Here is a 15290-nt window from a genome sequence, read left to right as displayed (position 1 = left end):
TGTGGTCGTTTAACTCTGAATATCAGAGGTATTTTTATAGGTTATATCAGTTAAGTCAAATGGCAATACATTTACATTGAAACTGGCAGAATAGTCTTATTTTATTTTGTGCTGCTCTTATTTATTTAAGAGTATTTATACTCCTTCCTAAATGAGAAAGCACACACTTTACAGAGATGCAGTCTTTACCACAGCAGTATTACAGCGTTTATGTGCGTGTTTATGTGCATGCGTGTGTGTGCGCGCTTAAATATAGCTGATAAAGCATCAAGAGGATTTTCTGTACCTACTACAGCTCAAGAGCTCCTACTGTCCACATTCATGCATACAAAAGAACACATTTCACTGAGTCATTCTGCTTTTCTACAAAGGTTAATTACATTTTTTAACTAATTTAATTATGCATTGTCCTCTGCCAGTCCGATTTAGATCAAGAATCAATTCTTTACCGGAAAGCTTTGTAAAACAAAAAAAATTAAATTAGGTAAAACACAACTGGTATAGTGTACAAAAGCACAGTTTTAAAAAATAATACACTACAGCTCTGTTTCAAGAACTATTGTAGTGAACAGTATAGCCTGCTGCCTATACTGCCTATATAAACAGCTACCTTCCAAGACAACATTTTAACCGAAATGTTAAACTATTAAATTAGCATGTTGCTAGTAACAGATTGTGCCTTAGAATTTGACCAAAAAAGGTATCATAATTATGCTGTCACTAGGTAGTCTGCTCACTCGGTTTTGGAATATAGCTTTAGAATGGAATGGAATGGAATATTTACCACATCAATGGAGCCTTTTTTTTATTGGAAGCAGCTGGCAGTATGCAAAGTCACCATAAGAGCGGCACCATTTTAAATTAAGAGGAAGGTCTCCCAGCTTGAGGTGAACTAGCTTGACCTAACACCTTGTAGTAACCCGCCCAGGTCATTTACCTTTAGGTTATGCCTCCTTATGATTGGACACTTCATCAATGGTGCCTTATGCTGTGATATAAATGAAGCTGGAGGCAAATGATCCCTCATCAGTTTCTTCCACTCTCCCTCTGGAACTACAGGCACACCTGGATAGGCCGTAGAGCTCATGATTATCAGACGTGACTAGACTCCACTCTGCGTTTGCATTGAGCAAATGTGGAGCTCGATTGTCCCATCAGTGTGCCAGAGCCCTCGTCAGCTCTGATGGCAGCCCACTTCAGTGATCATGAGTGCTGTGTGATGATTTAGGGCCTGTTCACACCTGGTCACTTCATGGATTTTCTGTGATCGAAAAGCTATCCGATCCCGAAAAGACAAGGTGTATATGCCCACCGAAAAGCTTTCGAGATGGATTTATATACGATCACTCAATCCAATTCAGGAGGTGGTCTGAGACTCATTCCAGGCAAAACTGGAGTTTACATGAAGTTCAAATGCATTTGGTTGTTTAAACCACATATTTTAGTCTTCTCAAAATATTAAAAAATAAAACATGTGAGAGCATATTATAGGCTATATGCAACACACATAGCCGCAGATGAGTAGCTGAGTATATCTTAACCAATTTGACGAGCAAATTGCCGCAAGCGCTAATAACACGGTTATCTTCATTAAAAGTAGTGAGACTATACCAGTGCTGATGCTGCTCTCTCTCATATTGCAGTTTTTGCTCTTGAAATTAGCTGATGATTTAATAAAATGCACCTCACATCTGTTGCTTTTATAGATGTAAACACAGATGTTAAATTTACACATAGCTCAGGAATTAAAGATCCGATTTATATATGTTTTGTGAAGACACATTTATGTGGCCAAGTGTATGGAACCATTTTTACAATTCAGATAGCTATCCGATCAGTAAAACACATGAAGTGACCAGGTGTAAACAAGCCCTTAGCTACTGCTTATACAGACTGCTGTGTCATGCACAAGGTTGGGAGTGTTGCTTTTAAAATGTATTTTGTTACAGTTACAAATTACTTCTTAAAAAAAGTATTCAGTAAAGTAATCTAATATGTCATCTAAAATGCAAATAATGTAATCTGATTACTTTTGAATTCCTTTAAAGCTACACTGTGTAACTTTTTTAGTTTATTCTTAGCTAAAAAAACTTAGTTCTTTCAAAAATATAAAATGTATATTTACTTTTTTCAAGTAATAAAGTATTCTCGTAAGTTTATAATATGCCATTGAAAATACATACAGGTGAGGGGTTCGAATGCTGGTCGCCATGTTGCTCCTCCATCTTGAAAGTACATTAGCCAAAGAGGGACATACCCATAAATTCAAGCTTCGCCTTTCGCGTTTTAACACTCGATGGCACTCATGGGCGAGGTCGAACTGGAAGCTATGTTAATCTTGGACTAAATCGGCCACCATAGGAGTTAAAATGAAATCGGAACTGAGAGGCACAGAAACTTATATTCACTGGCTGGTCATATACCTTTTCACCGCTAGATGGGGGAAATATCACACAGTGTAGCTTTAAGGTCATGTATGTAACTAAAATCTGGTAAAAAGCTAAATCAAAGTACTTTTATTTACTATGAATTTATAATAAAAACTAATAAAACTAAGCAATCATGTCTTGTTTCAGCAACTAGAGAGTGCACAGCCCCATATATATTTATATAAAATGCTATACAGATGTCTAGTGGCTACAGTATGGCATTACAAATGATTTAAGTCTATGTTAAAATACATGTTGATAACACGCATACACGTGCTACTATGTTGTTTCCTTTTTCCTCTTTGAAACACATAAAAATGTTTTCATTTAATAACTTAGCTGCGTCTCAACCTGCGTCTGAGGAGAATGATTATAGACATGTTATTTGCGCATTCACCAGACGGTGGCTCACGCAAGTCATGACACAACGTAACCAGGAACTATAATCAAGCAATGCTAAATATAGTGTTATAATATCAAAATACTCATTTATTTGGTTTTAAATTAAACCACTGTAATCCTGATAGTATTCTCATTTTGTACAAAATGTACCTGTACTCTGATTACTTTTTTCTGACACAACAAATTATCGTTACTAATTTTTTGTATCCTGATTACGTAACGGCATTACATGAATTTTGTTACTCCCAAACCTTGGTCATGCATGCAGTGTTTTGAAGTGAATTCAAGCAGGACATCGCAAAAGGTAGCACAACAAGTTTTATAACCTGCATTTAGTAAAATAAAAATTGCCTGTAAAGCTTAGCGGCGAGCTCCATTTTCTTTTCCTTTTCTTTTTTTTTGGAGAAGAAAAGCCATACGATAGGGAGAAAATGTCATATGTGAGTTATTGACCAACAGTTGAAGATGGACTGTACTTAACAACACCAAAGCACAGTTCGAAATGTGGAGGAAAAAATAAATCAATCTTTAGAAAGCGCACAGAGCACACGTCATGTTCCTGACTGGGGCATTGTGGAGTTTGTTGTTTGAGACAGTGGGGGAGATATTGCACAGTTGTGTCTCTTTCTAATCCTGTGGGCGCTCAGCACACAAGCAGCATGGCCCAAAAGAGGGCCAGTGCAGATAAACGAGTGATTGTGCTCGTCTGAAAACAGGACAAACATGACTCTGATAGGATGCACTGAGCGCTCTGACAGGAACGAAAAAAGAGCCCATTCACACTCTTCTAAGAGAATAATAAGTCGCAAACAGAGATAGAGAAAGAGACTTATCAGGAAAGAGACAAAATCATATACAGTGGCCTCAAATAGAACTGATGAAAACCTAAGCCACAGAAACAAACTATTTTACTTGCATTAGATACAGTATAAAATAAGAAAACCAAGTGGCATATGCAAACAAATTATACTAGAGCTTTTGTCCAGCTCTAATTTTATTAATTCATCAAATGCTGATACATTTACGGAGAAGAGCATTTTAAGGACCAGGAGGGGACATGTTCAGTTCACTTAGTTTTGTCATGGCCACAATGAACTCATGGGAACGTGATAATATGTCATGGCCACAAGATATTAATTCATGGGACTGTCATATTAACTTGTGGGAACGTGATAAGTCATGGCCACAAGATAATTTTGCAGAGGTAACGACATCCTTATGTCATGGCCACGCGATGTAAAGTCGTGGATCCAATGTTGAGGGAACGGCATCTGTTTCTCATGGTCATAAATTAAATGCGTAAACAACCATAAGTTAATATGGCATGGCCACGACAAAATTAAATGGAATATGTAACCTCCCTCTCCGATCACTGTATACATCAACTCAAGCAGACTTTCTGCATATATATTTCATTTTAAGAGCAATTATAAGGGTCTGGATCATAGTCAATGTTCCCTCTAAGCAGCGAGTCATGTTTGCGGTCCAAATAGCTCAATATGAGCGGCAACGCGAAACGCAAAGACGTGAAATAAAACATCATCATGTTTTAAAGAAGAGTGGATTAAGTGGTGGAATTAATGGATGATAGGCAGAGACAGCATGGTAACAAAACAGGCATTTATAGTTTCACCCACCACAAGTGTAGCGTGCAAACTCAAAACACCAGTAACACGTCAGTTTAAAGAGATGTGTGTGTGGTTTGGGTTTCAGAGGTGTTTAGATAACTATAAAAGTGTGCACATGTTCCCATGAACATACTTAGTTATCATAATTAATAACTTGAGGTTTTTCTTTTCTTTACAGATTGAAGCATTTAGACTGATATAATAGCCTATATCAGTTTAAATACTTCCATGAGTTTTTATGTTATAATATAGGCTGTTAAAATTATATTATATTGTAAGCCTAATAAAGAATTGATCTCACAAGGGGATTGTTTAGCCATTGCCATTAAAAAGTAAAAAAACTAAACAAAACAAAAAACAGGAAATTCATAAGCAATAAACAAACATTTACGTTTGTGGTTTAATGTCTACCATCTCAGTGTAACTGCTTAATTTTTTTCATATATTATATTATTATAAAGAATTTAACTGTTTTGCAGGAGATTTTTATCAGTTTTTCTTGGTAAAGAAAATGTGTACAGTTAACAGCATTGTTAAAAAAATAATTCTCAGTCAAATTAAAATGTGCTTAAAGGGGTAGTTCACCCCAAAATGAAAAATATATCATTAATTATTCACCCTCATGTCGTTCGACACCAGTAAGAACATAGTTCATCTTCGGAACACAAATGAAGATATTTTAGTTGAAAGCTGATGGCTGAGAAAGGCTTCCGATAGGCCTCCAGTGAAATTCAGTACATTTACACTCACAAGACCCATAAAAGGCACTATAAATGTAGCTTCTGTAAGCTTTTATGTCAAAATTACAAAGAAAAGGAAAGTACAACACTGAATTAAACATAACGTTTTGAAGTATTTTAAAACATGTTCCAATAATCTTTGTTTTATTCAACTTTGATTATTTTTACAGTCTGATTGTGTAATGAATTATGAAATGTATATTTATAATAAAAAACTATTAATATTATTTGTAATCAATATTAATATAATAAATTAATAATTATTGTGCTTAATACACTTATAATAATACACTTATTGTGCTTCTATTTTGTTTTTGTATTTTTTTATATACATTTCGATGAATGCAACTACTTTCATACACTTTGAGTGCCTTTTATGTCCAGACACTTCTCAGGAACACTAAAGCTTGATATTACTATACTGTAACTGATGATAATCAAATAAAAACCCTCAAGTTTAAAGGAGTGAAAATGAGGGCGGCTTGGGACAATTGCATATCAAAGCATGAAGAGAATCCGCCCGTCGGGCATGTGCATATTTATAATAGCCGTATAATTAAGATGAAGAATGCTCAGTATCTCAGCGTAGATGTAAGACAGTACTGCTCTTTGTGCGTGCGTGCGTGCGTGTGTGTGTGTGTGTGTGTGTGTGTGTGTGACTCCCACACACAGATGCTGTGATAGTTACAGCCAGACTACGTTTTATCTAAAAGAGCACCATTAACCTTGAGAGCAGAACGACATAATAGACTCTGTGTTGTTGTGTGTTCCTGTATGTGTGTGTGTACCTGGGGGCGGATGACTCTCTCAATGTTCCTCAGGGCCGTATCAGGTGAAGGAGGCGAGCAGTCAGGAGTCAGGCCTGTAGAGTCGTCACCATGGTTACCTCGCTCTGCATCACTGACCGACACATGTGAGAAGTGGCCTTCAGAGAAACAAAATACAGAGAGATGGTACTGAAATAAAAACTACTGGATCCATACATTACAAACAATGAGTTGACTAATATGGTGGAATTGGTCAGATAAATGTATTGCTGCCATTGATTTAAAAAGTCATTACCATAAAGTGCTACTTATGCATGCTACGGCTACGGCCAGGAAGCAAAGGACTTATGGAAAGAAACTAAATGATGCAGAAATTCAATGAATGAACATATAGCAAGAGATGAAAAAGACTCTAAAGGAACCCTGTGTCTTCAATGCTAATGGAATGACTGAACACTGAGTTTCTAACGCAGAGCCTCTGAAAGCCAGTGTGGGACACGCACAGAAGTGAACTACCTCATTGTTTTACTGGTTTTGCCATCATAATTTTTAAATGATGGTGTTTTATACTCTGGGTTATATGTACAAGTTTTTGTCAATGTCAGCTTTTGACAGTGTTAAGGCCAGTTCACACCACACAGACAAACACGTTTATTGGCATTTGTCGGATCAGCGTGTTACCCCTGTTGGCGTCTGTTGCCATAGGTCAGGGTTTGCTTTCACCTGACAGACCATGTTCAGTCAGTGTTTGTCTGTGTCTGTTGGGGCAGTGTGAGCATGACAATTTCGTTCTTCTTCATTGAATTCTAAATCCAATGGCCAACTTGTTTGTTGGTGTTTGTCGGCGTGTGTCTGTGCGGTGTGAATTGGTCTTTATACTCAGTTACCACAGAAAATAACTGAACTTGCCCCTCAGTTTGTAAAAAAAAGGAGAATGGAATGAAAATCTATCTGGCAATCACTGCATGTTTACATAATAAGGCATATTGACAGTGCCCCAACAAACTACACCAAATACCAACAAACTCACACCGCACAAATGCCAACAAACAAGTTGGCCGCTGGATTTAAACTTTTATGGAAAAAAACTGATGTTCACACGGCCCCAATACAGACAAACTCTGATTGGACATGTTGAGTCAGGTGATGACAAACCCTGACCAATGCCAACAGGGGTAACACGCTCATCCAACAAAACCCAACAAACATATTTGTTGGTGTTTGTCTGTGCGGTGTAAATTGGCCTTAAAACAGACATCAACAAACTACAATAAATGCCAACAAACTCCAACCAACCCCAACAAACAGCATCAAACTCCAGTTCACACCAGCAAACATTTACAAACTACAACCAACCCAAACGAACAAACATCAACAAACTCCAACACATACCAACAAACTCCAACCAAAACTAACAAACTCCAACAGACTCCAACAAATACCAACCAAACCTAACAAACTCAAACAAATACCAACAAACTCCAACCTACCGCAACAAACAGCAACAAACTACAATTCACACCAGCAAACATCAACAAACTCCAACAAATAACAACAAACTCCAACCGACCCCAACAAACATCAACAAACTCCAACAAATATCAACAAACTCCAACAAATACCAACAAGCTTCACCAAAACCAAACACCAATAAATACCAACTCCTACCCAACAAACTTCAACAAACACCAAACTCCAACAGACACCAACACACTTCACCCAACCCCAACAAATACCAACAAACTCCAACCAAGCCTAACAAACTCCAACAAATACCAACAAACTCCAACCAAACCCAACAAATACCAACAAACTCCAACCAAACCTAACAAACTCTAACAAATACCAACAAACTCCAACCAAACCTAACAAATACCAACAAACTACAACCAAACCTAACAAACTCCAACAAATACCAACAAACTCCAACCAAACCTAACAAACCTAACAAACTCCAACAAATACCAACAAACTACAACCAAACCTAACAAACCTAACAAACTCCAACAAATACCAACAAACTACAACCAAACCTAACAAACTGGGTTTATTCTGTATTTTGAAATCAAAATCAAAAACTGGGAAAACTGGGAAAAGACTTCCGGTGTCATTCGCTTCCACATTACTGTCCATTAAAAGTGGTATGAACATTATATTTAATCTTGAATATGGCATGTCATTTAGTAGCATGGTATCTATCAAAGCATCATAGTTTTACCATCTGACACTATCACTGTATACCATTGTACTTTTTTAAGGGAAGCTTGACTGTTGTGTTGATCTCAATCCTGTGAGAAAACAAAATACATCAAAAATCGTATTATTATTAATATTAGTAACAAGATCTCATCCCTCAGATCAGTACATCTTTCTGTTTGTGCTTGTGTATATGTGTTTTGGTTTCAAGCCATATATTAAAAAATAGCACATGCTGTATATACATTCACACACACACTGCAGTGTAGGAGTAAAATCACATTATGGTCTGTGCAGATTTCCCCAGAGTAGGATCACTCTCTGTGAATGAGGGATGAAACAGAGGAAAAGAGAAACAAAGAGAGCAGAACGAGGTGAAGGGTAGGTTACATCTGACTCCTCCACCAAATTACTGAGAAAAAACCTTCTCATCAATCACACACACGCTCATACTATGTGAAAGCCATGCTGTTCAGAAACAGTAACTCCATCCCTGCATTCTCTGCATCTCCAGTTCTGCATGAAGGAATGCGGAAAACAGAATGGGATGATTATGTTAGCTCTAAATGAGTGACTACCAAGTAAGTCAATAAGCCCTACGGCATCCATACGGACAAAATCAGAGACAAATCCAAGCTGCATACATTGATTCAACACTCTCCTCATCTTCCGTTCCTTCTGTTTTTCAAATCTGTTGAATCCCAGCTAAAAGGCAGGAGATGAGTAACAAGATTTGCCATTGTCAAAACACCAGAGACCTAAAGTGAAAAGCATAATTTCCCCTGCATTCCACCGGAAAAAGCAAACAAGCAGGTAATTAGGCAATACAATCCAAATCCAAATCCAAGCCGCATGCACATAAGTTTACTTAGTTATACATCAAGGACAAAACAGTCCCCAAAAGTGAGCTAAAACTCACTCCCTTTTGGGATGTCCTCAAATTAATAATAACATTTTTTTTGTTAGTAATACATGTAGTTAGTTCATACTAGAGGTCTTCACGGGGCACCCGAGACCCGTGGACCCGGGATCCGACCCGGGACCCGTACGGGTTCGGGTCTATTTTTTAAATGGTCAGCCGGGTCCGGGTCGGGTCCTAATCTATTACTTCGGTTCCCGGGTCTGTTAATGTTGTAGCCTATGTAATACGTCAATCGGACTCGGAGAACACCTGGCCGTGAGAGTCAGCGCGGCTTGTGTGTTTTGTGTAACTTACAAATTGCTAAATTAGGATAAGAAAAGTGTGAGCCGGGAAATGAGGTTTAGAAATACACAACAACAACAAAAACACAAGCGCTCTCTCTCGCGCGCGCGCGCTCTCTCAGCCTTTTAGAAAGCGGGCAGATTTAAAGGGGGGGTGAAACACTCAGTTTCAGTCAATCTCATGTCAATCTTGAGTACCTATAGAGTAGTATTGCATCCTTCATATCTCCGAAAAGTCTTTAGTTTTATCATATTTATAAAAGAAATATGGGCTGTACCGAGTCTTTCCGGAAAAAACCGAGCGCCTGGAGGCGTATCGTGTGGGCGGAGCTAAAGAATGACAAGCGCGCAAAGCGGTGACGTCCTCAAGCGTGGAGAAACCCATCTATCTCAGCTAATACAGATAATGATCCACAATCAAATCTGAGGCTGAAATAAATTGAACAGGAGAAACGGCAACATCAGGATGTCCGTCTCTGTGGTATGTACTGTATTTAGGGGCCTTTGTGTGCAGTTTATGAGGACATGATTCGGTTTATGGACTATTGTATGTGACTAGACCTTAGAGGTAGCAAGCAAAACGGTTTTGCACGTCAGAGTCAGAATAGTGTAACGTTATACAGAACAACAATGGAGTAACCGTTAGCGCATTTGAATGACGAAGCACGCGATCGTATCGTTTACTGATGTTTACTCATGCGACGGTAGCCAATAGCAGAGACATTTGAAGTTGATTTACTCACCGGCATCTTCCAAAGCAGGACCGCTCTGTCAAAAACACACTTCTTTGGTATGATTTGGTGAAGTCCTGTGACAGCAGTGACCGTGGAAATCCACTTTGCGACGCGACTGAAGCGATGCCTTGAAGCTTCCCGTCATTTCTGCGTTCAAATCGGTTCAAATGCAGCGCTGCCTTCCCGGAATGCTGTGCTGAAGCGTTGAAGTCGCTCGACGTCACCCATAGGAATAAAGTGGAGCGCGGCGCGACATAAGTGTTCACGGACGACTGGATCTGCACCTGAGAGACTGTTTACAGCGTGCATTTCCTCTCTCTCCCTCTAGTCACGCGCGCGCGCACCCTTCCGGGAGAAGAGCCCGTACAGCCCATACAAGGACCTTCCGCTCTATTTAACGTCAAGTAGACCCATACTCGAAAAAAACTCGCCGAAACTTGTGAGAAACCGGAAGGAGTATTTTTAACACAGAAATACTCCATCAAACGTCCAACATTAGTTTTTGAAACTTTGTCTATGTTTAGGATGGGAATCCAAGTCTTTAAAGGTGTAAAAAGCTCAGTATGCATGAAACAGCATTTCACCCCCCCTTTAATGCATGCGCGCGGTAATAATGTACTCAAGAATATATTTCAAATCAGCAACAAGACCTCAGGTGAACTGTCACATAAATGTTTTCTGTGATGCTTAAATTGGGTAAAAAAGGTTCATATTTCAGGTTGCTCCAGCTGAGCGCGAGTGCAGTCTGAAGCGCGTGTCATGTTTCTATGGCAACCCGAGCTTCCGCAGACCGTAGTGACTGTAATGACTTTAAAAATAATATGAATGAACCGTCTTGTTTAATCTTAAAGTTCTGCTAGTCAGACTCAGAGAGATTATGGCAAATAAATAATGGTAACGCAAGCGGCCATGGCACTAAACGAGCAATAGTTATTAGTTCAAAAGGGCAAACAGTCAAAGTTATTATGCGAATTAACTCATAAATCCGTCACTGTGAAATAAAATTGACTTTTACAGCTGAAATGAGTGAATTAAGCATGCTTGGAACAATTAATGAGGAATATAGTAATACATCACAATCAAGGTACAAGGGAGACAACGGCTATATAGTTAGGTAGGCTGACTGAGACAAAGTTATTTTTCGCAGCTTGTTCATTAACTTGTTAACAGCAGTAACGTTATATTGTGTAATATGAGACAATCGGGTCCAGTCGCGTCTGTGTCTTCCCGGCGGGTTCGGTTCCAGCTATCAAATAATAGACGGGTCCATGTCGGTTCCGGGTAATATATTTTTGGCATTTTTCGGATCTGCACGGGTCCGGGTCCAGTTTTTGAAATAATAGACGGGTCCGGGTCGGGTCTGTGTTGAACATTGCGGGTCTCTTCGGGTTCGGGTGCGAATTTTTGGACCCGTGAAGACCTCTAGTTCATACATGCAGATCTTAATTTAATCATCTTTATCTTTAGGATCATTCCGACCTTGTATCATTTTCTACTACTGAACACAAAGGAAAATTACTTTTAATATCCTTTCCCATGCAATTATTAAAGCGAATGGGAGCTCTCAATCTTCAAAAATGAATGAAAAATGTATCATAAAAGTGGTTTATATTATAGTTTAGTGGGCCATACTACAGTTTTGTGTACCTTAAATCTCTAAGCACATAACATTACTATAATAATAACTAAGGGTGCTTTCACACTTGGTTCGATTTCCTAGACCGAACCGGAGTTCGATTGCTCCCCCTGACCCCGCTGGACTGTGTTCATATTATATTTTTTGGTCCGAACCGGGGTTCGTTTGCGCCATCAAAGCAGCAGCTGTTTACCCGGTTGCTTAGTAACGACAGTGCCCGTGAAGGCGGCGAAATTCATAGCGTTGCTTCCGTCACTTTTATATTTTAGTTTTTTAACCGTTGGTTATGTTACCAAAGCTTCACTACTTTATTGCACTTGCGTCTATCTGACGCGAATGCATTGCAAATGCTCTAAATAACGCTGAAGACGAGCAGAAATGAGATCTACAGCTCTCTGCTTGCAGTATGTCAGTCACACTTGTCAGGTAAATGAGTGAAAGACACAAAACACACATTTTTATCAATTTATATGTCATTAATAGCGGTTCACTTCCGCAATTTAGTACGATTGCGTTCACATCAGCAGCGAACCGTACCGGAGTTCACGTGAAACGAACCACAGACCACCTCTTTAAGCAGACTCGGGTGCAGTTCGTGGATGCGCACCTGAGTTCGGAAGACCGCTTTCACATCATCCAAACGAACCGAACTCTGACGTCAATCGAACCCGGCTGGGCACCAAAAGTGCTAGTGTGAAAGCACCCTTAAAGAGCACTGAGGTGTACTGCCTGACTGCTGCAGATTCATTTGGGCGTTGATAGTGTTGCCATAGAAACACATAAATTGGAGTCTGATGACGTGAACCGCTGCGAGTAGAACGTCATGGGTTTCCATCTCTTAATTACGGTAGCATTAATGGAGCATGGCTTGTTGTTTTGGTGTTGTTTTACTGTTAAAGGCAGAGGCACTCTGTTACTGTCTGTCTACAACTACGCATAGACTCGTGGAACGCTGATAAGGTATGGAAATACATACGTTGAAAGGCAGGTAGGAGATCGTAAGACAAACATGTTTTGTTCATGAGACTTTCACAGAAGATATACTGTATGTACATTTTTAGACCAATTCTATTTTTGATTGCTATCAGGGTGTAAAGTGAGTTTCAACCAGTATAACAAAAAGTGTTTATGAAAAACATTTCCCTACATTTAAATATAGAGCACGTCATCAATCCCTTGCATGAATTATTTATGGTGTGTGTGTTTGCCCTTTCTGACCAGTGTTATTTTAGTATTATTTTTGGCAACATTTCTAAATTTAATTTAAAGTTGTATTTCATCGTTATTTCAATTACTGAAAACCATTTTAAATCCTTTTAGTTAAGTTAAGCAATATAGCGGGTGAATGATGTTTATGATGTATATCACAATGTTATGATGAACTATATGCCTTTCTCCACTGACAGTTGAAATTGTTCAAAGCATTTCTAAGGATACTGATTTTCAGAAGGCAGCTGTCTGAATCTGTGGTTGCGAACGTGAACAAAGTTTGTGTAACATTAGCAACACTTTATTAGCTTTATTTGATAAGGTAGTCAAGGCAAAGGCATTTCATATTAACTACGTTATGTTTTCAATGTTGTAGAGAGTGATATATAAAATGCATTTCCATTCTAATACCACAACTTGTAGACAAGCCTGTAAGAGTGAGTGGAGATGGGGCTTATTTGCATATTTTTGGTACACTAACATATACTAAATGAAGTAAGGGCATTTGAAAGCATGAATAATTTTTTCACAGGAATAAATGTCTTCATTTTTTATGATCAAAGATGAGTTTTAAGGGATAGAATTATTTATTGCAGGGGGACTTTCAGGGGGACTTTATTTTATTTCACCTTGTGGTCCAAGGAAAAGAGCATATTTGAGTTTCTTACATATTTAGAGCACCTTAATATCCAGTTAATGAGTTGCACTCATTAAGTTAGCTACTGTAGGTAAATGTGCATGCCTAGAAAAGACAAAGACAGAAACCATCCAATTCTTGTTATTGCCATTTAACAGGTTCTGAGTAATCATAGATCATGCTTGATCGTGTTTGTTCCAGACTTTGCACACATCTGAAACATTACCAAATCACCACTGTAGATCAGAGATAACTTCTGCTAAATATGACAAACCTCACCTCACCAATATTAAAGTGTGTTAACAAACATATGTCAGCCTTATTCTCTTGACACTGACATTAGGAGAATGTAATTATATGCTGAAAGATATTCTGTATTCATGCTGAACGCTGAGCAGACTTATGAATACTATTAAGCCTGTTGGGTCCACATGGGCACTTCCATACGCAGATATTTTCTTCCCCTCACACCAGTGTCATGAATACTGACAAGCTCCATTCCTCTGGTATGCAAATGATGGCAGAATATTCATGAACCACTAAACGGAGTGCTGTTAATAATTAAAACAAAATGGCAGACTCGATTGTCGCTTGCACACGCGTTCATATTTGTACTTTCTTTGTTGACGCCTGTCAGTGTCCTGCTTAAAACAATGTTCACGGTGGATCAAAACACTTGTCCTCGCAGGGGATTGTGCACTTGAAGGTGTAAAAGGAGAGAACATAACGGTACTGGTGGGAAAGCGCGTGACTCTGAAAAAACTGCTCGCAGCTGTTTTTGCGATAACAGCAAGCGGCTCTGTGACTGCGGTAGGAAGCTCAGTGGGGCTTGACCCTGTTGGTAATGGGCAGGAAGCTGGGGGTGAATTCGACTTGTGTTTTACTCTTTCAGCCATTAACCTCTCTAAGCTACGGTACTGAGGGAGAAATGAGGCATGTAGGAGCAATGGGAACCAAGACTCTTCAGTCACAAATGCTAAAAGATTAGCATTACTCCAGCTGCACAAAAAAATAAATACTGTTATGTTTGTATTATTATGTGCAGTTTTGATGGCACAACTACCGATATTGTACAATTAAAGGTGCACTATGCAGTATTTTTGCAGTAAAATGTGTTTTTTACTTTTGCAGCGGAAGTGTGGGCGCCCGGCGACTGTGTCCCGTCCCGTCAAAATAAAAGTCTTGGTGCTCGCGAGGCGGGTATTTGTGGAACAATCGCTCCAGCAGCCGTGCTCAGCTCCACAACACTCGCTCTGCTTTACACTACAGTAACGTTAATAACCGAATCCATGAACATGATTTCTGCCCGAGTCCTATTTTCCACCGGCTGTGAGGTGAAGACCACATTTCCCAAGATGCTGCGCTCAAACTTGCCGTCATCAAACTACACCTTTGTTTTGAATAGGCGACCTCTAGTGGACGGAAAGCTGCATAGTGCACCTTTAAAGGGGTGATGAATTGAAAAATCAACTTTCCCTTGAGCCTCTGATATATAAAAGGTCATTGTACTATAAGAATATCCTTTAAGTTTCAGAGCTGAAAACTTCCTTGTTAGTCAAAGAAAAGCTTTTATGGACACCAGGCTCAGCAAACGGTCCTGTGCTCCATACTTACGTCATTGCGCGGCAAACACGGCCTCTACTGCGCGTCTAATCCATTAGCCTCGCCCACCGACTCATGGAGCTGTTTGGCTCGACGTGCTAGCTGGT

General features: G+C 39.2%; 1 protein-coding gene across 7 annotated transcripts in view; it reads right to left on the bottom strand.

Annotated features, from left to right (window-relative positions):
* The window catches only part of anks1b (ankyrin repeat and sterile alpha motif domain containing 1B), a 209080-nt gene that overhangs the window by 98716 nt on the left and 95074 nt on the right, over positions 1–15290 (bottom strand). For all 7 annotated transcript variants that reach the window (XM_067427655.1, XM_067427659.1, XM_067427652.1 and 4 more), the window contains one exon: positions 5988–6124. In XM_067427655.1, coding sequence (XP_067283756.1) covers positions 5988–6124 — 137 coding nt within the window. The remainder of the gene's footprint in view (positions 1–5987; positions 6125–15290) is intronic.

Source organism: Pseudorasbora parva, chromosome 20, assembly GCF_024679245.1.
Source record: "Pseudorasbora parva isolate DD20220531a chromosome 20, ASM2467924v1, whole genome shotgun sequence".
Taxonomy (NCBI): domain Eukaryota; kingdom Metazoa; phylum Chordata; class Actinopteri; order Cypriniformes; family Gobionidae; genus Pseudorasbora; species Pseudorasbora parva.
This window is presented reverse-complemented; position numbering and strand designations above follow the sequence as displayed.